Source organism: Oncorhynchus mykiss, chromosome 6 (genome assembly GCF_013265735.2).
Source record: "Oncorhynchus mykiss isolate Arlee chromosome 6, USDA_OmykA_1.1, whole genome shotgun sequence".
Classification (NCBI taxonomy): domain Eukaryota; kingdom Metazoa; phylum Chordata; class Actinopteri; order Salmoniformes; family Salmonidae; genus Oncorhynchus; species Oncorhynchus mykiss.
The window spans coordinates 49,547,082-49,571,347 of NC_048570.1; the positions used below are offsets into that span (position 1 = coordinate 49,547,082).

Consider the following 24,266-nt stretch of genomic DNA (forward strand, 5'->3'; position numbering starts at 1 on the left):
ATGTTTTGGTCACTTTTGAATGCTGGCGGTGCTTTCACTCTAGTGGTAGCATGAGACGGAGTCTACAACCCACACAAGTGGCTCAGGTAGTGCAGCTCATCCAGGATGGAAAAATCAATGCGAGCTGTGGCAAGAAGGTTTGCTGTGTCTGTCAGCGTAGTGTCCAGAGCATGGATGCGCTACCAGGAGACAGGCCAGTACATCAGGAGACGTGGAGGAGGCCGTAGGAGGGCAACAACCCAGCAGCAGGATCGCTACCACCGCCTTTGTGCAAGGAGGAGCACTGCCAGAGCCCTGCAAATTGACCTCCAGCAGGCCACAAATGTGCATGTGTCTGCTCAAGCGGTCAGAAACAGACTCCATGAGGGTGGTATGAGGGCCCGATGTCCACAGGTGGGGGTTGTGCTTACAGCCCAACACCGTGCAGGACGTTTGGCATTTGCCAGAGAACACCAAGATTGGCAAATTCGCCACTGGCGCCCTGTGCTCTTCACAGATGAAAGCAGGTTCACACTGAGCACGTGACAGACGTGACAGAGTCTGGAGACACCGTGGAGAACGTTCTGCTGCCTGCAACATCCTCCAGCATGACCGGTTTGGCGGTGGGTCAGTCAGGGTGTGGGGTGGCATTTCTTTGGGGGAGGGGGGGGGCGCACAGCCCTCCATGTAAGGTAACCTGACTGCCATTAGGTACCGAGATGAGATCCTCAGACCTCTTGTGAGACCATATGCTGGTGCGGTTGGCCCTGGGTTCCTCCTAATGCAAGACAATGCTAGACCTCATGTGGCTGGAGTGTGTCAGCAGTTCCTGCAAGCGGAAGGCATTGATGCTATGGACTGGCCCGCCCGTTCCCCAGACCTGAATCCAATTGAGCACATCTGGGACATCACAGACTGTCCAGGAGTTGGCGGATGCTTTAGTCCAGGACTGGGAGGAGATCCCTCAGGAGACCATCTGCCACCTCATCAGGAGCATGCCCAGGCGTTGTAGGGAGGTCATACAGGCACACTACTGAGCCTCATTTTGACTTATTTTAAGGACATTACATCAAAGTTGGATCAGCCTGTAGTGTGGTTTTCCACTTTAATTTTGAGTGTGACTCCAAATCCAGACCTCCATGGGTTGATAAATTTGATTTCCATTGATAATTTTTGTGTGATTTTGTTGTCAGCACATTCAACTATGTAAAGAAAAAAGTATTTCATAAGAATATTTCATTCATTCAGATCTAGGATGTGTTATTTTAGTGATCCCTTTCTTTTTTTGAGCAGTGTACATACATACATACATACATACATAAATTATGGTGGAAAATAAGTATTTGGTCACCTACAAACAAGCAAGATTTCTGGCTTTCACAGACCTGTAACTTCTTCTTTAAGAGGCTCCTCTGTCCTCCACTCGTTACCTGTATTAATGTTTGTATTAATGTTTGAACTTGTTATCAGTATAAAAGACACCTGTCCACAATCTCAAACAGTCACATTCCAAACTCCACTATGGCCAAGACCAAAGAGCTGTCAAAGGACACCAGAAACAAAATTGTAGACCTGCACCAGGCTGGGAAGAGTGAATCTGCAATAGGTAAGCAGCTTGGTTTGAAGAAATGGAAGGCATACAAAACCACTGATAATCTCTCTCGATCTGGGGCTCCACGCAAGATCTCACCCCGTGGGGTCAAAATGATCACAAGAACGGTGAGCAAAAATTCCAGAACCTCACGGGGGGACCTAGTGAATGACCTGCAGAGAGCTGGGACCAAAGTTCTGAATTGTCAGAGCAAAAACCAAGCCATGAGGTCGAAGGAATTGTCCAGAGCTCAGAGACATGATTGTGTCAAGACACAGATCTGGTGAAGGGTACCAAAACGTTTCTGCAATATTGAAGGTCCCCAAGGACACAGTGGCCCCCATCATTCTTAAACGGAAGAAGTCTGGAACCACCAAGACTCTTCCTAGAGCTGGCCGCCAGGCCAAACTGAGCAATCGGGGGAGAAGGGCAGTGCAGTGGAGTATCTTCAACAGCCATAGGCCCAGGGATTTCACATCACATTCCATGATGCAATGCAGAATATGGCTTCACACAGAACAATCACCAAACCCATAAGATAACACTTAGCACAGCCAAACATCATGTATCACATGAAGAGGCATGTGTGTTCTCCAGACGTGATACCTTGTCATGGACCTGCTGTTTCGATCTTCGCTCTCTCTCTCCCTCTCCCACACCTCTCTCTCTCCCTCTACCACACCTTTTGTCTCGACCTCTGAATGTTCGGCTATGAAAAGCCAACTGACAATTACTCCGGAGGTGCTGACCTGTTGCACCCTCTGTAACCACATTATTTTGTTGACTCTGCTGGTCATCTATGAAGAATGTTTGAACTACAGTACTTGAAGAACGATCTGGCCTTACGATCTGGCCATGTACACTTATAATCTCCACCGGCACAGCCAGAAGAGGACTAGCCACCCCTCAGAGCCTGGTTCCTCTCTAGGTTTCTTCCTAGGTTCCTGTTTTTCTAGAGAGTTTTTCCTAGCCACCGTGCTTCTAAATCTGCATTGCATGCTATTTGAGGTTTTAAGCTGGGTGTCGGAATAAGCATTTTGTGACATCTGCTGATGTAAAAAGGGCTTTATAAATAAATTGTACTGATTGATTGATGATTGATTGTATGAAATGGAGTAGCATATATCCATCATGTAAAATGAACATTGAGCACTGTCTCCATGGAGTATAGCACTGCAGCCTTAGGCAATGTATATTTACGTGGTTCATAACATTATCTCATGCATGGCAACCTGTGAAATAGATCAACAGATGATGTTTTATCTCCTCTCAAGGTCTGTTGATTTACAGTATCTCAGAATCAGGAACTGTCATATCCCATGTGATATGTCAAAACAAGTTGATACATGGTGCATTGGGTTTGTATTTATTGTGGATCCCCTTTAGCTGCAGCAGTTACTCTTCATGGTGTCCAGTAAAATGAAGGCAGTTATATAATTGTAAAAACATTCCCGATACATTCACAAGAGATTTCACAAAATCCATGTTCCTTTTTGATTTCGGGGTAGGCTGTCAACAGCAAGTACTGTGACACTATGATAAGTCAACAATACCTCTAGGCATATCTGACGTCATGTATTTGATATCTTTATGTGAAGGTTCATGTCCATATTGACATCAGTTCATTGTGTTTGAGGACGGTTCACTGACCAGTTTCCAACGGATACGATTAGACTAGTTTAACAGTTACAGAACAGCTACAGTTGCAGTATCAGAGGCGCAGAGCCTTAATTAACGGGCTACACATAATGGCTGACGACAGCCAGGTAAGGTTCATTTTAGCCTACGTTTAATGAGCTTTACAGTTGTCCTAATCCCATCTTGTTCTAATGGCAAGTCTGCCTTAAGTGCAGAAACTATGGTTGATATTAGAAAATAAGTATGATTGGAAGTTTAGGCAAGTAATTCCAATTGGGGAATTGTTGTGGGATGTTAGCATTCGTGCCATGGAGGATTGTGCAGGCCGGCAGGTTGCTACAGGATCCTAGTATCATGTATGTTATAGGGATCAGATCTGGCTGACTTTTTCACCTGAACTGCTCATTGGCTGTCCATAATGAGCCCAGCGAGCAGGATGTGTAGCTGGGCTCTGCAATAATTAGCTCCCAGAGCAATTACAAATAACTATTCTTGTTTTAAAAGCGTCATTACAACTAGCAACATGACGGTCAGTCACCTCTAAGCAGGACTCAGTAGAAACGCTATGTGTTGGATTTGTCCATGTCTCGCTAAATTAACCTAGCTACCATAACAGCCGTGGAGAATTTATACTACAGTTTTAAGGGATCTCTCTGAAGGTTTTAGATGATACAGTGGTGCTTCGTCCTCTGGATGAAGAACCATACATCTCGGCTTGGCTTCATTGCATTATTATTTGGGGAACGTTGACATGCCATTTGTGTTGACGGATGGATGAAAATAATGTAATTATAGTATCGTTATACATAGGCTAGCAGGAAAATCCGCATGAGATATCCATAGAACTGAGCCCTGCTCCATTTCAGCACCATGCCGTGGTCTCAGGTGCTGCCCAGACTCGAAACATTTCAGCACCATGGCACTGTCCCCTGACGCCAAGAAACGTGTCAGCTCTGTGCAGCGGAACGTCTTTGATTTGAAATTATTCTGCAAGTGGTTATAATTTATTGCACGTCCTAGTTTTGCAGCTTTACAACCTCAGAATTATAGCTAATGGATGGCAGCGAGTTACGTTTTTGTATATGGTGATGAATGACGATGCATGATAAACCATAAATTAAACGCAAAAACGTGCACTTAGACATATTTTCGTTTAGCAGAACTTTGACAAGCTTTGATTTGTTTTCTAATGAAATTGACAATTCATATAGATATTAGACTTAGGCCTAATTGTGACATCATGTGTGTATGACATCTTTGAAGAATGCTCTGGCTTCAGCCAATCGGAATCGAGTATTCAACAATGCTTTGGCATAATTCAAGGACGTTCATATTCACTTCAGTTGTCTGCCGATGGTTCACTGACGTTTTTTCAAAGGAGGTATTAGTATTTCCTCTAAACAGCCTACAACAATAAGCTACTCATCATGTCAGATGACAGCAAGGTATGGTTCATTTGCCTATTGTGAGTTTAGAGGAGAAATTACTAACAATATCACTAACACAGCAATAGGTCTCACTGGTTTGATCCATGGCCTGAAATCTGACCACTATTGCCGTTTTGTTTAAAATAGGAGCGAATAAGTTGTTTCATAAAGTCACAACCTAGGACTGATATTGACCTCTTATTTATCCACCAGAGCGTGAAATGGGAGGATCCCCCGGATGACCAAAATAAAGTCGTGGAGAACATGAAGGATGAAACAGAGACACATGAGACCAACAAGAAAAGGACAGGAGGCAAGGTAAGAAATATGCTGTCCTTTACACATGCTCTGCCTACTTAGGCACAGATCTAGGATTAGTTTACTATCACTAAATCCTAGCCTTAAAGCATTAGGAGGAGACGCTACACTGACCTTAGATCTGCTATTAGACCTATAATCTGTTGTCATGTAGGCTAAACGTAAGTCCAGTGGCGGTGCCAAGAAGACTTCCGTGGAGGAGGACAGCAGCATTGGTGCAGGTCCGAGATTACTTCATGTTGGGTGCAGGTTGTGTTCAAATTCATCAGCACCGATCTGAGTAGATAGTATCTATATAGGTGAAAGCAATATAGTGGAGGCCCGCAGAGAGATGTGCTTTTACCTGTCCAGTGCAATCAAATCCCTAAAGGTGAAGGAAATTAGGGATCAAGTTCAGATTCAACTTTAGATTTCTCTTTGCGGTTTCCCAGAGTCTTCTCAGACACCCGGGTGTGGTTTCCGGGAAAGGGGATCTATCATTGAGCAGCTGGAGAAGGAGGCTCAGAGGACTCTAATGCCTTCTCTCAAGATTGGGACATGCTGTGCCCCAATCCTCCTCTCCTTCCTGAGGAGTCTAACTGATGAGCAAGTCCCATGTCTTTTTCCAACCTCACATACAACAACTCTGAATTTATAGTCATAGTGCACCTTCTACCCACAAATGGGATTTCAAACACTACACTTAACCCTAACATCACTGTAACCACACACCTAACTCTTCCTGTAAATCAAGAACAAAATATCTCATGGACTTGCTAATTGCTTAAATAAAAACACGTTTATTTTCCCTGACATGGCTATCTAGTGACTCCACTAACTCAACACCAGTGTGCAGGTAAAATATGTTTCCTTTCTTTTCTTTTCTCTAGCCAATGGAGAGTGATTCAGCAGGGCATGAAAAATAATGTAAGTCTCTCCACATAAGGTTCTGGTCAAAAGTTGTGCGCTATATAGGGAATGGTGTCATGGAATTGCTTGATTGAAAAAAACATTACTCTGTTTGTTGGCCATAGCTCACATTCGAGCAGCTCTCCATGCTGTGTCTGAAGATTGTTAAAGTCGTGACCCAGACAGCCCTCCGCATTCTCCTACCAGCACTAGCTCGTATCATGGGGGTGAACCTGAGGAGTGGGGCAACCTCCCCAGAATCCCAGTGCTCTCTGACAGGGTCTGAGGATTCCTTAGGCGGTCTGGATGAGAGAGAGAAAAGGCTACTGATCAGTGAGATGAACTACTGGACTAAGGAGAGGAGGAGGAATGGCAGTGCAGGATGCCGCCAAAAATCCACTCACAGGACCTCATCACCATGCTGTTCGCCTAAGAGGTATGTTCACAGCAATATTTCAACATAATAATTGCAAGACCTGATCCATACTTATCATAAATTATTAACTTGGAATTCACACCTTGTAGTTTTAAGTTCTGGTCAGAAATGTTGCCACTGGGGGGGGGGGGGGGGGGGGGGGGGGTCCAGGTGAAAGTCATTTTTAACTGGGTAAGCCATGAAGTCATCTATGAATAAATAGATCAGGTACATGCCTTTCAGAAATAATCATATTCTGATGTCGTATAAACATAAAAATCAGGCAAAAAATCGTGTCAGTTGGCTTTAGGCTTCTAGAACTACGGTGGTATGAGAAGTAATCCATCATTGCTCTAATTTGGTTTTCAGGCTCACTAATGACCCAGATTAGATACAGTTGGTTACATTTGCATGGCTTAAGTGGTGATTGTGTGTTTATCTTCAAGGTCCCAGACCTCATTGCAGAGCTTGCCTGCAACTAGAGAGGCTCCCCTCATGGAGGAGCCTCTGAAGGCTCTTTTTGGGGTAACGGAAGAGAGCCTTCTGATATCCCTGGTTGAGGGTCACTCCAACCCCACCTCCTCCAGCTCCTCCGAGTTGAGCTGTGCTATCGTGGGGGAGGTGGTACACCAGCTTAACTCTGGCCTCTCAGTGGCCATTCAGGCCAGCCCGGGGAGTTGCCCCCCTATGGACAGTCAGGACATAGCAGCAGGCAAGGAGGTCATTCGGGTAGCCTCGGTTCAGATCCTGGCCGAGCTACAGAGCCAAACATCTGAGCCAGAGTGGGTAGGGTTTATCGAGCCCCTCATGGACCCTGTGACCGATGATGTGCTGGAGGCCATTGTCGGCACAATGGACAAAATGGCACAGGACTTCAACATCCTATTGGATCTGGCCAAGAAGATGACAATCTTGGGGTCTAAATTTCTGACCAATCTTCAATGTGACCTAGATGTTGAGTGTCCATCTGGGAAGGAAGGGACCACTCACTTTCTCAAAGAGACTGGATCCTCTACCAGTGTGGTGGCCAGAAAGATTCAGACCCTCTCTAGCCCCGACTTTCAGTCTAAAGCCCTGAAGGCGGTGAGCACCATCCTTACAAGGAAAGTCAGCAGCTCTTCTGGCATGGCTCCTTCCTCTAGGCCTTCTAGTGCTGCTCCTAGCCTTACTGAAGCCCCGCTGAATACCAGCTGCACAGCCCTGACATCTGTAACCTCCACTGCCACAGTGATTGTTAAGGCATTTGTGGGAGGCATGGAGACGATAGCATCATTTGAAGACACATGTGAAGCAGTTGATTGGCCAGTTCCTGTAAATGACCACAAAACAGGGTCTTCACAGAAGATAACCTTCTCTCTAGCCGGCACACTCTATGGCCGTATACGAGCAAAGCTGAGGGACCTTTTAACTCTAGCCGCTCGAGAAGAAGGTGTGGCAAAGGATGCTTCTCTTCGGGAGTCTTCAGACACCCTGGAAAAGGCAACTGTTTCAACTGTTGAGGTCCAGTTACCCAGCACCGAACACAGTAGAGTTCCCAGAGAGAGCCAACCAATACCAGCTCTCTGTCTCTCCAATCTGGATACCAGTACTCAAGAAGTTCTTAGCAGTGTTTTTTCCATCTACAAGTCAGAGTTATCAAAAGTGGAGAGTAAATCCTTAGCCGTTGTCAGTTCATCTGATGAGTCCCTAGAGGCTTGTTGGTTTGTTGATGGTGTCCTATCAAAGCTTGATGACTATACTATTTCCCAGTCACCCTCACCCAATGAAGACTTGAGCGTGAGTACTCAGTATTCTCAACTGAGCTCAGAAGAGAGTGTGATTCTGACAGAGTCCTCAACTAGTCTGATTCAGAGCATTAAGAAGCTCTCTAGCAATGACTTTCAGACTCAGGCAGAAGAGGCAGTGAGTAAAGTGCTGATGAGATCCAGTCATTCCTTTATCACACAGATCAGCCATACTGGTCTTCAGAAAAGTCTGCAGGCTGGCTTATCATCTAGCTCACCATCAGAGATCCATGTCCTTTCAGAATCCATGTCCTCCATGTCCTCTCAGAATACAGCCTCTGGATTAGTGGAAACCTTTGTCAAAGGAATGGTGACTATTTTCCAGAAAAATGAGTCCACTGACACTGTGCTACTGGAAAGAAGTGGGAGAGTTTCACAGTGCTCCCACGGGGGCTCCCAACTGGATTATACTGAATTGAGTGTTAAAATATCAGAGGAGAAGCTTTGGTCAACAGCTAAGAACATCTGCGTCAGTATGAAGAACACACTTAAGGATTTCTTCACAGGGCTGAAGCCATCCGAATCCGAAAGGACAGAAATGGCTTCTTCCAAAGAGACCCTTGGGGAAATCCTGGTTGCTATCCAGAGTGAAATCTCAAACTTCGGGCGAATGAAGGATTCCAGGGAGCTCCTTCAGATCAATGATATGGTAGGAACTATGCTGAAGGAGATTGAGAAAAGTGAGGATGACAGTGAACAAGTCTGCCAAGACATCCCTCGAGCCTGTTCATCTTTATCCACTTCTTTAAATGGTCGTAGTTCCTTGTCCAGCTCTTCAAAGGGTCCTAGGTCAGAGTGTGAGTTAGAGATCAACCTCCCTGGCACTCCCATCCCTGACGAAGTGCCTTTTGATCTGACCTGCCCCATCGTCAGGAGCTCCTGCATCGACACCAGGGACTCTAAAATGCCAGAGATTTCTACAAGTGACCTAAAGACAAAGATGATGGCACACACAGATGAACCCCTGCATCGTAACAGTCCAATGACTGACAGCAGCCGACCACCGAGTGCTAAAGTCTCTTTTCGATCCTCCTCTCCGTATTTTACCAGCAAGGGAACCTCTTTGGTACCAAAGGGAGAGGGGATTGACATTGAAGAGAAGGAGGTGTGTATCCCCAGCAGCTCTGGCCATCTGAGGGAGCTCTTAATCATCCCGGACATCAGCAGTGCCACTGCATTCCCACTGCAGTACTTGATGGACTCCAGCAAAGATGATGGCATCTGTTTTGTCACCATACTGGTGATAAGGTTGCTATCGGAGATCAGACCCTCAGCCCTAGGTGGACCCTCCCAACAGGCAGCAGATCTGACAGAAACATCTCAGCAACTCATCAGACAAGTCCTGTCTGAGTTCTGTGCTGCATCCAGATTATCCAGGACACAGGCATATTCCCAGAACCTGAACATCCAAAGGGTGTTCAGAGGTGTACATAAAAACCTCATTGAGGAGTTTGGCTCTTATTACACCCTGCAAGCAGCTATGTCCTCCCAGGACCCTGCATTTGACAGAGTCCTGGTAAAGTCCTTGACCCAGCAGCTGGTACAGGGATGCAAGGAGGCGTCAAGACCAGCTTCTGCTGCAACAAACGCATCAGACCAGGCTGAGAGGGGGGCTGAGCAGAAAGCAAGAAGGAGCTTCCTTTGCTTTTCAATGACCAAACTCAGGATCAACTTCAAGGTATAGCAGGGAGTTAGCATTTGTTTTTTGTTCCAGTTAGGTGCTGATGTTATCGATGTGGCTATGATAAGACAAATACATGAAATAAATATTTTTTATTCACCACTAAATTGTTGCCTTGGATTCAGAAGTGTTCCATTTATTTATTCTCTGTACCATTTTCTTTACCTTTCTTTGTTAGCGTTCCAAGAGAGGAAACAAAAAGGACTGCCATTCAGTCCAGGACCAGACTGAGATTCCCTCTACTGATGGACATTGCATAGGTAAGGATGTTTTAGAGCTCTGCTATAGCTTGTAGTTTTGTTTAGGTGTGTGTTAGAAACATAGGAATGCCTACCAAACTCATAGCGCTGTTATTTTTCAACGTTACTATACTGCATCTCTCTCTCTCTCTCTCTCTCTCTCTCTCTCTTACCCCATCCATTTCTCTTGTGTTTCTAGCTCCAGTTGGAGAGGTTTCTCCCTCCATATCTCAGCGTGTCAAAAAACGATCCTTGATTGTCAGGGTCTTTTCAGCAATGATGAAGCCATTCTGGCGCTTCACCAAGAAGAACCTGTAACCTGTTACGCTGCATGAAGAACTACTTTTGTAACAGCAAGACTTTTGACAAGAGGAATTTCTGCATGTCTAACCTTTCAAAGTCTATTTGATCAAATAAATGCCAATGATTTTACAAGAATTTCAAGTGTTTTGGAAGATTGATAATACTGAAGCAGATTTTCTCAGAGAAATGCACTAGTTCCCCCTTGGTTACACATTTATTGTTCAGCTTTTGAGTTGGCAGGACATAGGGCGTCAGGTAGCCTTGTGGTTAGAGCATTGGGCCAGTAACCGAAAGGTTGCTAGGTCAGATCCCTGAGCTGGCCATGTAAAAATATGTCGTTCTGTTCCTGAACAAGGTAGTTAACCCACTGTTCCTAAGCTGTCATTGTAAATAAGAAAAACACATAGAGGAGAATTAGCTATCTGCAGCTAGATCAACCCTCTGAGATGCTTTCTATATTTTTTTTCTATATTTTTTATTTCACCTTTATTTAACCAGGTAGGCAAGTTGAGAACAAGTTCTCATTTACAATTGCGACCTGGCCAAGATAAAGCAAAGCAGTTCGACACATACAACGACACAGAGTTACACATGGAGTAAAACAAACATACAGTCAATAATACAGTATAAACAAGTCTATATACGATGTGAGCAAATAAGGTGAGATAAGGGAGGTAAAGGCAAAAAAAGGCCATGGTGGCAAATACAATATAGCAAGTAAAACACTGGAATGGTAGATTTGCAGTGGAAGAATGTGCAAAGTAGAAGTAAAAAATAATGGGGTGCAAAGGAGCTAAATAAATAAATAAAATAAAATAAATACAGTAGGGAAAGAGGTAGTTGATTGGGCTAAATTATAGGTGGGCTATGTACAGGTGCAGTAATCTGTGAGCTGCTCTGACAGTTGGTGCTTAAAGCTAGTGAGGGAGATAAGTGTTTCCAGTTTCAGAGATTTTTGTAGTTCGTTCCAGTCATTGGCAGCAGAGAACTGGAAGGAGAGGTGGCCAAAGAAAGAATTGGTTTTGGGGGTGACCAGAGAGATATACCTGCTGGAGCGCGTGCTACAGGTGGGTGATGCTATGGTGACCAGCGAGCTGAGATAAGGGGGGACTTTACCTAGCAGGGTCTTGTAGATGACATGGAGCCAGTGGGTTTGGCGACGAGTATGAAGCGAGGGCCAGCCAATGAGAGCGTACAGGTCGCAATGATGGGTAGTATATGGGGCTTTGGTGACAAAACGGATTGCACTGTGATAGACTGCATCCAATTTGTTGAGTAGGGTATTGGAGGCTATTTTGTAAATGACATCGCCAAAGTCGAGGATTGGTAGGGTGGTCAGTTTTACAAGGGTATGTTTGGCAGCATGAGTGAAGGATGCTTTGTTGCGAAATAGGAAGCCAATTCTAGATTTAACTTTGGATTGGAGATGTTTGATGTGGGTCTGGAAGGAGAGTTTACAGTCTAACCAGACACCTAGGTATTTGTTGTTGTCCACGTATTCTAAGTCAGAGCCGTCCAGAGTAGTGATGTTGGACAGGCGGGCAGGTGCAGGCAGCGATCGGTTGAAGAGCATGCATTTAGTTTTACTTGTATTTAAGAGCAATTGGAGGCCACGGAAGGAGAGTTGTATGGCATTGAAGCTTGCCTGGAGGGTTGTTAACACAGTGTCCAAAGAAGGGCCAGAGACTCACCAGCAGCAAGAGCGACATCATTGATGTATACAGAGAAGAGAGTCGGTCCAAGAATTGAACCCTGTGGCACCCCCATAGAGACTGCCAGAGGTCCGGACAGCAGACCCTCCGATTTGACACACTGAACTCTATCAGAGAAGTAGTTGGTGAACCAGGCGAGGCAATCATTTGAGAAACCAAGGCTGTCGAGTCTGCCGATGAGGATGTGGTGATTGACAGAGTCGAAAGCCTTGGCCAGATCAATGAATACGGCTGCACAGTAATGTTTCTTATCGATGGCGGTTAAGATATCGTTTAGGACCTTGAGCGTGGCTGAGGTGCACCCATGATCAGCTCTGAAACCAGATTGCATAGCAGAGAAGGTATGGTGAGATTCTATTGTTTTCATACTGTTTTTATTTATTTACTTTTCTGCTCTTTTGCTCACCAGTATCTTTACCTGCACATGACCAGCTGATCATTTATCACTCCAGTGTTAATCTGCTAAATTGTAATTATTCGCCTACCTCCTCATGCCTTTTGCACACAATGTAGATAGACTCTTTTTTTCTTTTTTTTCTACTGTGTTATTGACTTGTTTATTGTTTACTCCATGTGTAACTCTGTGTTGTTGTCTGTTCACACTGCTATACTTTATCTTGGCCAGGTCGCAGTTGTATTTGAGAATTTAATCTCAACTAGCCTACCTGGTTAAATAAAGGTGAAATAAAAATAAAAATCAGGCACTTTTTTTCAGAAAACCGATGGCAGCGTCTATCATTGCTCTTCTACCATCTATCCCATGTCTGCACCTCCCTCTTCCATCAAAAACAAATTACCTGGTTAAAGTTAGTTAGGCTAGGGGTTAGGGTTAAGGTTAGAGTTAAGTTTAGGAGTTAGGTTAAAGGGTTAAGGTTAGAGTTAAGTTTAGGAGTTAGGTTAAAGGGTTAAGGTTAGAGTTAGGGGAAGGGTTAGCTATAAGGGTTAGGGGAAGGGTTAGCTAACATGCTAAGTAGTTACAAAGTAGCTAAAAAGTGGTAAGTAGTTGAAAGTTTGCTAATTAGCTAAAGTTGTCTGTGATGAGATTCAAAATCATAACCTTTGGATCGTTAGACATCCGTGTTATACTGTATGCCCACCCCTCCACCCTGACCAACCACCCTACTTTCGTTTTTGCCTTAAATAACCATTTGTCTTATATAACCATACCAAACATAACATATTATACTAATTTGAGTGTCCCGGATTTACATTTACTATGTTATGTCTAGTCTATGAGATCAGGCTGATCACAGGCATGAACAGAGTAACAGGTCATTGTAGTTATGAGTGTGAGTGTTAGAGAGGGATTTGAGGATTTCACTGTGGGTCAATGCAGAGCTAAGCATGAAGGATTTTTGTGGCATGACATAAAACCAGAAACCACAGCACAGAGGAAACCTCTGAGGGTCATAATGGCTGGTCCCATTAAACCTGGGGGAGGAGTTTGAGCAGACCTCAGAGGACAGGAGCTGACATGGTGTTAAGGACAGTAGATGAATCACCGCACTTTTTTGCTCTTGTTCCCTGTGTGTGTGTGTGTGTGTGTGTGTGTGTGTGTGTGTGTGTGTGTGTGTGTGTGTGTGTGTGTGTGTGTGTGTGTGTGTGTGTGTGTGTGTGTGTGTGTGTGTGTGTGTGTGTGTGTGTGTGTGTCTTGACAGAGGTAGAACGTGATGAAATACAGAATTGTGCGTTCGTTTGTTGTAGCTTTTTATTGTTGTATTAGATCATTTTCATCCCTAACTTTTTAAGAATGAGGCAAGATGAAGTCAAATTTCTCAAACAAGAAACATGGTTGACTGTTTCCCTTCAGTCAATTTCTCATTCTCTTGTAAAATAGCAATGATGCAAGCGCTCTGATCTAGAAGCCAGTGAAAGCGAGAGGTTTTACAGCTAGTTTGTTCAGCTCAGGAAGGCCCCACGGCAGCACTTTGGAGTGTAGCATTGTGTTTTGATATCCTCATCTCTTTTGACAGAGTCTCCCGCATAACGACGGAGCAGATAAAGCAGTACTGGGTAGAGCTGGTGGGGCTTTCAGAGTCAGTTTGCTCTTTTACCGTTGTATGGATGTCTCTCTTTGCCGAAGAAAAGCCTTGCCATTGACAACCTTATTCCAGTCAGAGAGATATTATCAATATTTGTGTTGACACATACCCTACTGCTTCAGTCAGGATAGCATCGCGGCTGGGGATTTGTTGTCATCTGTCTGAGACGGAGATACTGGTTGAGCAGAATACATTTAGAGGTACATTGGGAAAGAAAATCCTGCATGTATGAAAAAGCCCACCCTGTGGGTGTCACAACTTCTGCGGAAGTCGAAGCCTCTCATTGTTCGGGCGGTGCTCGGCGGTTGACGTCACCGGTCTTCTAGCCATCATTGATCCATTTTTCATTTTCCATTGGATTTATCTTGTCTTACTACACACCTGGTTTCAATCCCATTCATTACCTGTTGTGTATTTAACCGTCTGTTTTCCCTCATGTCTTTGTCAGAGATTGTTTTATGTTCAGTATTCGTGTTTTGTATTTGGTGCGCGACGGGTCCTCGTACCCACTTTGTTTCATTGTATTTCATGGTTTTGGAGTTATGTGTTTTAAGTTATTAAACTACTCCATTCCACCAAGTTTTAATTATCCTGTGCCTGACTTCCCTGCCACCTATACACACGACTGTGATAGAATCTCTGACCAAAATGAAGTCAGCAGGAGAAGGTACCCCAGCCGTGGAGGTGGAGGAGCGCGTCATGGAACATGCGGCGATGATTTCCAAACTGAGCGCAGCCATGGATCGCGTTGTCCAGAATATGGACCGCTGGGAGACACAGGGAGTTTTCCCAGCGCCTCTACCAGCACAACCGGGGTCTACCCTGAACACCCCTTTCCCACCTGAACCTAGCAGGATCCATCTATCCATACCACAGGGATACGACGGAGATGCTGCCGGATGCCAGGGTTTCCTCCAAAAACTAAGCATGTACCTGGTCACGGTCCACCCAGCTCCATCGGACCGTGAGAAGAGTTTCGCCCTCGTCTCGTGCCTCACTGGGAAAGCCCTGGAGTGGGCCAGCGCTGTGTGTGGAGGGGGAGATGCGGCGTTGGACGATTTTGAGGAGTTCACCCGCTGTTTCCGGACAGTATTCGACCACCCACCCGAGGGCAGAGCGGTGGGTGAGCAACTCTACCATCTGAGGCAGGAGATGAGGAGCGCACAGAAGTTTGCGCTGGAGTTTAGGACCCTGGCTGCCGGCGCTGGATGGAGCAACAGGGCCCTGATCGACCGTTACCGCTGTAGTCTACGTAAGGACCTCCATCGGGAGCTGGTCTGCAGAGACACCATCCTCACCTTCGACCAGCTGGTGGACCTGTCCATCCGGCTACTGGAGGTTTATCCGGGGCGCCAAACAATGAACATGCACCTGTAGAATGGTCGTTAAGAAACAAACAGCTTACAGATGGTAGGCAATTCAGGTCACAGTTATGAAAACTTAGGACACTAAAGAGGCCTTTCTACTGACTCTGAAAATCACCAAAAGACAGATGTCCAGGGTTCCCGCTCATCTGCGTGAACATGCCTTAGGCATGCTGCAAGGAGGCATGAGGACTGAAGATGTGGCCAGGGCAATAAATTGCAATGTTCGTAGTGTGAGACGCCGAAGACAGCGCTACAGGGAGACAGGACGGACAGCTGATGGTCCTCGCAGTGGCAGACCACGTGTAACACCTGCACAGACCACGTGTAACAACACCCGCATCGGTACATGCGAACATCACACCTGCGGGACAGGTACAGGATGGCAACAACAACTGCCCGAGTTACACCAGGAAAGCACAATCCCTCTATCAGTGCTCAGACTGAATAGACTGAATTATAGGCTGAGAGAGGCTGGACTGGGGGCTTGTAGGCCTGTTGTAAGGCAGGTCCTCACCAGACATCACCGGCAACAACGTCACCTATGGGCACAAACCCACCGTCGCTGGACCAGACAGGACTGGCAAAAAGTGTTCTTCACTGACGATTCGCGGTTTTGTTTCACCAGGGGTGATGGTCGGATTTGCGTTTATCGTCGAAAGAATGAGCGTTACAGAGGCCTGTACTCTGCAGCGGGATCGATTTGGAGTTGGAAGGTCCGTCATGGGCTGGGGCGGTGTGTCACAGCATCATCGGACTGAGCTTGATGTCATTGCAGGCAATCTCAATGCTGTGCGTTACAGGGAAGACATCCTCCTCCCTCATGTGGTACCCTTCCTGCAGGCTCATCTTGACATGACCCTGCAGCATGACAATGCAACCACGCACAGAACGAGCAGTATGGCTGATTTCCTACAAGACAGGAATGTCAGTGTTTTGCCATGGCCAGCAAAGAGCCCGGATCTCAATCCCATTGAGCATGTCTAGGACCTGTTAGATCGGATGGAGAGGACAGGGCCATTCCCCCCTAGAAATGTCTGGGATCTTGCAGGTGCCTTGATGGAAGAGTGGGGTAACATCTCACAGGAATAACTGGCAAGTCTGGTGCAGCCCATGAGGAGGAGATGCACTGCAGTACTTAATGCTGCTGGTGGCCAAACCAGATACTGACTGTTACTTTTGATTTTGCCCATCGCCTTTCGTTCAGGGACACAATATTAAATTTCTGTTCGCCACATATCTGTGGAACTTATTCAGTTTGTCTCAGTTTTTGAATCTTATGTTCGTACAAATATTTACACGTATTACGTTTGCTGAAAATAATTGCAGTTGACAGTGAGAGGACATACATACACACACACACACACACACACACGCACACACACACACACACACACACACACACACACACACACACACACACACACACACACACACACACACACACACACACACACATATATACATACATACATACATACACTGCTCAAAAAAATAAAGGGAACACTTAAACAACACAATGTAACTCCAAGTCAATCACACTTCTGTGAAATCAAACTGTCCACTTAGGAAGCAACACTGATTGACAATACATTTCACATGCTGTTGTACAAATGGAATAGACAACAGGTGGAAATGATAGGCAATTAGCAAGACACCCCCAATAAAGGAGTGGTTCTGCAGGTGGGGACCACAGACCACTTCTCAGTTCCTATGCTTCCTGGCTGATGTTTTGGTCACTTTTGAATGCTGGCGGTGCTTTCACTCTAGTGGTAGCATGAGACGGAGTCTACAACCCACACAAGTGGCTCAGGTAGTGCAGCTCATCCAGGATGGAAAAATCAATGCGAGCTGTGGCAAGAAGGTTTGCTGTGTCTGTCAGCGTAGTGTCCAGAGCATGGATGCGCTACAAGGAGACAGGCCAGTACATCAGGAGACGTGGAGGAGGCCGTAGGAGGGCAACAACCCAGCAGCAGGACCGCTACCACCGCCTTTGTGCAAGGAGGAGCACTGCCAGAGCCCTGCAAAATGACCTCCAGCAGGCCACAAATGTGCATGTGTCTGCTCAAACGGTCAGAAACAGACTCCATGAGGGTGGTATGAGGGCTCGATGTCCACAGGTGGGGGTTGTGCTTACAGCCCAACACCGTGCAGGACGTTTGGCATTTGCCAGAGAACACCAAGATTGGCAAATTCGCCACTGGTGCCCTGTGCTCTTCACAGATGAAAGCAGATTCACACTGAGCTCGTGACAGATGTGACAGAGTCCGGAGACGCCGTGGAGAACGTTCTGCTGCCTGCAACATCCTCCAGCATGACTGGTTTGGCGATGGGTCAGTCATGGTGTGGGGTGGCATTTCTTTGGGGGGGGCGCACAGCCCTCCATGTGCTCACCAGAGGTAGCTTGACTGCCATTAGGTACCGAGATGAGATCCTCAGACCCCTTGTGAGACCATATGCTGGTGCGGTTGGCCCTGGGTTCCTCCTAATGCAAGACAATGCTAGACTTCATGTGGCTGGAGTGTTTCAGAGTGGCCCGCCCGTTCCCCAGACCTGAATCCAATTGAGCACATCTGGGACATCATGTCTCGCTCCATCCACCAACGCCACGTTGCACCACAGACTGTCCAGGAGTTGGCGGATGCTTTAGTCCAGGTCTGGGAGGAGATCCCTCAGGAGACCATCCGCCACCTCATCAGGAGCATGCCCAGGCGTTGTAGGGAGGTCATACAGGCACGTGGAGGCCACACACACTACTGAGCCTCATTTTGACTTGTTTTAAGGACATTACATCAAAGTTGGATCAGCCTGTAGTGTGGTTTTCCACTTTAATTTTGAGTGTAACTCCAAATCCAGACCTCCATGGGTTGATACATTTGATTTCCATTGATAATTTTTGTGTGATTTTGTTGTCAGCACATTCACCTATGTAAAGAAAAAAGTATTTAATAAGAATATTTCATTCATTCAGATCTAGGATGTGTTATTTTAGTGTTCCCTTTCTTTTTTTGAGCAGTGTACATACATACATACATACATACATACATACATACAGTGGGGCAAAAAAGTATTTAGTCAGCCACCAATTGTGCAAGTTCTCCCTCTTAAAAGATGAGAGAGGCCTGTAATTTAAATCATAGGTACACTTCAACTATGACAGACAAAATGAGAAAAGAAAATCCAGAAAATCACATTGTAGGATTTCTAATGAATTTATTTGCAAATTATGGTAGAAAATAAGTATTTGGTCACCTACAAACAAGCAAGATTTCTGGCTCTCACAGACTTGCAACTTCTTCTTTAAGAGGCTCCTCTGTCCTCCACTCGTTACCTGTATTAATGGCACCTGTTTGAACTTGTTATCAGTATAAAAGACACCTGTTCACAACCTCAAACAGTCACACTCCAAACTCCACTATGGCCAAGACCAAAGAGCTGTCAAAGGACACCAGAAACAAAATTGTAGACCTGCACCAGGCTGGGAAGACTGAATCTGCAATAGGTAAGCAGCTTGGTTTGAAGAAATCAACTGTGGGAGCAAATATTAGGAAATGGAAGGCATACAAAACTACTGATCTGGGTCTCCACGCAAGATCTCACCCCGTGGGGTCAAAATGATCACAAGAACGGTGAGCAAAAATCCCAGAACCACACGGGGGGACCTAGTGAATGACCTGCAGAGAGCTGGGACCAAAGTAACAAAACCTACCATCAGCAAGGGCATTGAAGATGAAACGTGGCTGGGTCTTTCAGTATGAAAATGATCCCAAACAAACCGCCCGGGCAACAAAGGAGTGGCTTCGTAAGAAGCATTTCAAGGTCCTGGAGTGGCCTAGCCAGTCTCCAGATCTCAACCCCATAGAAAATCTTTGGAGGGAGTTGAAAGTCTGTGTTGCCCAGCAACAGCCCCAAAACATCACTGCTCTAGAGGAGATCTGCATGGAGGAATGGGCCAAAATACCAGCAACAGTGTGTGAAAACCTTGTGAAGACTTACAGAAAACGTTTGACCTCTGTCATTGCAAAAGTATTGAGATACACTTTTGTTATTGACCAAATACTTATTTTTCACCATAATTTCAAATAAATTCATTAAAAATCCTACAATTTCTCATTTTGTCTGTCATAGTTGATTTAATGTGACCCTCTTCCTGTCTCGTAACAGATCCAGCCCCTGACGGTTGACCTGACCCAGACTACATCCCCAGGTCCAGATGATTCCAGCAGGCACAGCCCAGGTGGTTCAGCAGAGGCTCCTCCAGCAGCAGGTGGTGACTGCAGCTGCCTCGTTTCAGATACAGACCCCCCCTCCTCACAGCCCGGCCCAACAGGCCCCAGTTTCCGCTGCAGCAGAGTCCCCAGTACAGCAGCAGCCAGCCAAGGGCCAGGCTCGCGGAGGGGCCATGAGGGGCAAGACCCAGTCCAAGCCCAGCGGGGGCAGCAGCTAGGTGCCCACAGGACTAGTTAGAGCTCCCCTTTCAGCTAGGCTAAGCAGGACATCTCATCAGTGTAAATGCACTCAGTGACTGAGGAGCAGCATTATGAAGAGATCCAGCGTTATGAAGGAGTGGTGGAGTCCAGTTTGAGGTGGCTGTGTTGAATCTAACCTGGTTTAAGAAACTGCTCCATGTAAAGGAATGACCTGTCTTTTAAGAGTGTCATCATCTATCTTCAACACAGTACTGTAACTGTCGGCTGTTTCCTTCGCGACTGTTTCAGAAGGTCTCCCCTGGAGGAAACCTGGACCAACATCCAGGGTTTAAGATCAGAAAAGCAGAAAAACAATATTCATGCCTTTTTTTAAATTGATGAATATATTAATGTTACTCCATAGATATCCTGTGGCTATGGGCTGGTGCATAGCTCATTTGGGGAATGTCCATTTGAATAATGTTTTGTGTATTCATACATTGTCCCTGTCCGCCTTGATGATATTATTCTCATGCTTACCGTTTATGATGTCTGTAATTTCATAGTTGGTAGATATAGAAAAGACCCTTCTTGTTAAAAAAACCTATGTAGTGATAATCATATCTTTACATTGTAAGTTTGAGCTATGTAGTCTGAAGAAAGCTTGTGATTGTGTCTCTGGCACCCGGATAAGCACGCATCCTACGTTATCTCCCAAGGCAGGCAGTATTACCACTGCACTGGATAACCTAGCTATCTAGTGGCAACCAGCTGATATTTTCATTACATAAAGTGCATTCAGAAAGTATTCAGACCCCTTGACCTTTTCCACATTGTTATGTTACAGCCTTATTCTAAAATGGATTAAATCGTCCCCCCCTTCTACAGATAATAACCCATAATAAGAAAGCAAAAACTGATTTTTTTAATCAAAAACCTATGTACTAAAAATAAAATACTGATCACATTTACAAATATTCAGACCCTTTACTCACTACTTTGTTGAAGCACCTTTGGTAGCGATTACAGCCTCGAGTCTTCTTGGGTATGACGCTACAAGCTTGGTACACCTGTATTTGGGGAGTTTCTCCCATTTTTCTCTGCAGATCCTCTCATGTTCTGTCGGATTGGATGGGGAGAGTCGCTGCAGTTTTTTCAGGTCTCTCCAGAGATGTTCGATTGGGTTCAGGTCCGGACTCTGGCTGGGCCATTCATGGACATTCAGAGACTTGTCCCAAATCCACTCCTGCATTGTCTTGGCTGTGTGCTTAGGGTCGTTGTCCTGTTGGAAGGTGAACCTCTGGAACAGGTTTTCATCAAGGATCTCTGTACTTTGCTCCTCCTTTCCCAGGATCCTGATTCAGGCCAAAGAGTTCAATCTCGGTATCATCAGATCAGAGAATATTGTTTCTCATACCCTTCCCCCAGGTCTGTGTTTCTTTCCAAATCATGTCCAATCAATTGAATTTACCACAGGACTCCAAACAAGTTGTAGAAACATCTCAAGGATGATCAATGGAAACAGGATGCACCTGAGATCAATTTCGAGTCTCATAGCAAAGGGTCTCAATAATTATTTAAATAAGTTAATTCTGTTTTTATTCTTAATAAATTTGCTAAAATGTTCTACACTTTTCGCTTTGTCATGAGGTGTTTTGTGTAGCTTAATGAGGAAAAATTAATTGTATCAATTTTAGAATAAGGCTGTAATGTAACAATGTGGAAAAAGTCAAGTGGTCTGAATACTTTCCGGATGCACTGTAAGTTTACTTTTTATAACACATTTCCTGTGATATAACCGTTGGGAATTAATGGGTACTTCTACCGTATAATAGGTTAAATCAAAAGATGGAATATGCTGCAATAGATAAAAGCCTTTCTCAGTGTTTTAGTCATGAGGGAGAAAAGAAAGCTCTCAACAGCGTTGTCTGTTTTCCCCTGCTGGCTGCTGACAGTGGCAGATATATCAGAAGAGAAAACATTTATTTGGGCCGGAGGGCAGAGATTCAGGCCTAAAGCCACTCAGAAGATCCTAGATCACTGGATCAGAGGGCATGTCACACAGTGTCAGAAGAGTCAGACTGTGTAGAAGGGCTATACACACACCACTATAGTTAATGTTGCTATCACTGCTAACATTTAAAAGACCAGTATTGTAATCTGGTCTGTTAACGGGAGCACATAAGAAGACAAAGGCCAATTTAATGCAATGAATGACGTTTAATAAATTGTCTGAAGTTACTTGGTCTTTAAGGACTGTTTGAAGGGCTTGAACAGGCCTTTGGAGATGGCAGAAAACATCCTGACGAGAAGTGGACGTTTGTGAGGCGTCTCCTGTTGGGAGCTGGCGGGGAGATCCTTTGGCAGTGCAGACATGGCAGCATGTGGCACTATGCTGGGCACTACAGAAGAGAGAGAGAGCGTTTACATGCACTTTAATTCAGAAATTATGTAATGTATGTTACAACTCAACATAACTGACACTGATAAATGAGAACCAACAGCTTGAGTTTTGGAGAATATAATTACTTTTACATAAGAGATGACTACTGATTGCGTATATAACCTTTGTAAGGTTATTTTGAAATGGCATTTATTTGTACACCAATATCTCAAACAGACTGTTGTCCTGTTGTGTGAACTTACGCATGCCATCTTCAGCAGTGGTCTGTACTTGTTCTGATTCAGAGCGGTGGGAATCCTTCTTGTTCCCCTTCTTGAATAGCTAAGTATTTAAAGAGAAAAACATGTTTTAAAAAATGTCACAGCTGACCAACCTCATGATGATAACAATCACACCTACCACACCAGCACAACAACATTTATGATTGGTTTTGGAATGAACGGATGGTTTTATATTTTTACACTGAATAGCATTGTTTACTCACATTATCTCCCACAACTGTTCATTTAAATATGTTTGCTGTACCTTTAAGTTGCTTGTCAGCCTGACCAGCCTTTGTAGAAAAGATAGTTTCCCGCTGCTAGCCCTCACATCCTCAGCCAGTGGAAGAGCCTTAGGCCCGGTGGTTTTGACTGATGTTCTTGAGGCTGCCCTCAATGCCTCATTACATCTGTGGAGAAGCGCTTCACTCAAAGACTTGACAAGAATCCTATCAAATGAAGAGTCCTGAGTCGACACGGCCTGTTGGAGGATTTTCTCCGAGCCAAACTCCTCCAACAGATTTTTATAGACGACTCTGTAGACTTTAAGAATCCTCAATTCCCCTTGATAGGCTTGTGTCTCAGAGCAGCCTGACCATGCACAGAAGACCTCCATAACTTTAGGGATCAGGTCTTGTGACTTGCGTGTGACGTCAACTGGGTAATCTTCTGCTGGGGTTTGGATTTCTGTTAGAATTCTCATTACTAACATGCTGATGAGGCCGGTGACGTCATCATCACTGCCCAAGTTATCAGAGGATGGGGTTGGAAGTACTCTTGGGAAACTCAGAAGGAATGGGAGTGCCAGGGAGTACAAATTCCCACTCTGTCTTCTGTGATTTGGCAGTTGAGAATGACAACGAGGAGGAAGACCGCAGTGACTCTTGATAGACCAATTCCTCGCCACATTCGCTCCTTATCTTCTCAATGTTCTCCAGCATAGTTCCAACCACTTTATCTATTTGTGAAAGCTGTCCTGCAGCCACCATTTGGTCAGATTTTGACAGTTGCTCCTGGACACTGCTGATGATACTGTCCTCTGGCATTCCCAGGTGGGCTTTCAGTGAGGTCTGGGAACTTTAAAATGAACAAGCAAAGCATGTTAATTGCTGTCTGAAGTTGGAAAATCGATATCTTTCTGCTAACAAATCTAACAAGCATTATAATTGAGTATTCTAAATGTAATTTATATGTGTGCATTAGATATTGCAAAACACACCTGTTAGAAAGTTGGAAAATATTGAAATGGAGAAATTATTGTTCATCAGTTTGAGGGTTAGGATTAACTGCACACACATTATGGGGAACATACAGTACCTCTTGGAAGAGGGTGTGCTAGACCTTGGTTGGAGAGCCTTGCCGCCACAGTTACACATCTCCTTCGCCAAATATTTAACTTCCTGGATGAGCTCCAGTCTTTTCTGCTCAAAGGCAGTGAAGGATCTTGCACTGCCGCCCCTCTTGAGTGAGTCAGTGTTGTCATAAAAGCCTGTCACCCCTAGAATGCGGGCCAGGGCCGGCAGCAGGATCTGCAGGGTGGTCTGTGCAATGAAGTTGACAATGGTCTTGCACAATTTTGCAAGCTGTTCCTTTGTCATCTGCATTGCACAAACAAATCAGAACACAGCAGGTTTGGCAATGAAACGCTGATGTAAAGTATTCTAGATTGAACAAAATGATTGTTTTCTCCTCATCCCTGTGTTACGTCCTATTATCAGTCTCAAACAGAGAGCAATACACTTTAATAGTAGAGGGTTAAACACTCTTTGCGATGTAATTATTTGATGCACCGCAAGGGGCTATTGTGTTGTC

At 45.1% G+C, this 24,266-nt stretch overlaps 2 protein-coding genes across 2 annotated transcripts; one reads left to right on the plus strand and one right to left on the minus strand.

Annotated features, from left to right (window-relative positions):
• Window positions 1-5,947: 5,947 nt before the first annotated feature.
• On the plus strand, window positions 5,948-19,558 carry LOC118965033. The gene is made up of 4 exons (XM_036981758.1): window positions 5,948-6,277; window positions 6,703-9,228; window positions 13,949-14,011; window positions 19,546-19,558. The coding sequence occupies exons 1-4, from the start codon at window positions 5,988-5,990 to the stop codon at window positions 19,556-19,558; spliced, it is 2,892 nt and encodes a 963-aa protein (XP_036837653.1). The 5' UTR covers window positions 5,948-5,987.
• Window positions 19,559-21,990: 2,432 nt separating this feature from the next.
• LOC118965034 lies at window positions 21,991-24,052 on the minus strand. Its single transcript, XM_036981759.1, has 4 exons — window positions 23,772-24,052; window positions 22,720-23,239; window positions 22,437-22,515; window positions 21,991-22,192 (listed from the first exon to the last, which is right to left on the minus strand). Exons 1-4 carry the CDS (start codon window positions 24,050-24,052, stop codon window positions 22,029-22,031), a joined length of 1,044 nt encoding a protein of 347 aa, XP_036837654.1. The 3' UTR covers window positions 21,991-22,028.
• Between the last annotated feature and the right edge of the window lie 214 nt (window positions 24,053-24,266).

Coding starts and splice junctions, on each gene's coding strand:
- LOC118965033 (XM_036981758.1), top strand. CDS start 5,988: ATGCTGTGTCTGAAGATTGTTAAAGTCGTGACCCAGACAGCCCTCCGC. Junction 6,278..6,702: donor CCATGCTGTTCGCCTAAGAG/GTATGTTCACAG, acceptor TTTATCTTCAAG/GTCCCAGACCTCATTGCAGA. Junction 9,229..13,948: donor GCCACTGCATTCCCACTGCA/GTACTTGATGGA, acceptor CTCTTTTGACAG/AGTCTCCCGCATAACGACGG.
- LOC118965034 (XM_036981759.1), bottom strand. CDS start 24,052: ATGACAAAGGAACAGCTTGCAAAATTGTGCAAGACCATTGTCAACTTC. Junction 23,240..23,771: donor AGCACACCCTCTTCCAAGAG/GTACTGTATGTT, acceptor ATTCCTTCTGAG/TTTCCCAAGAGTACTTCCAA. Junction 22,193..22,436: donor CACTGCTGAAGATGGCATGC/GTAAGTTCACAC, acceptor TCTCTTCTGTAG/TGCCCAGCATAGTGCCACAT.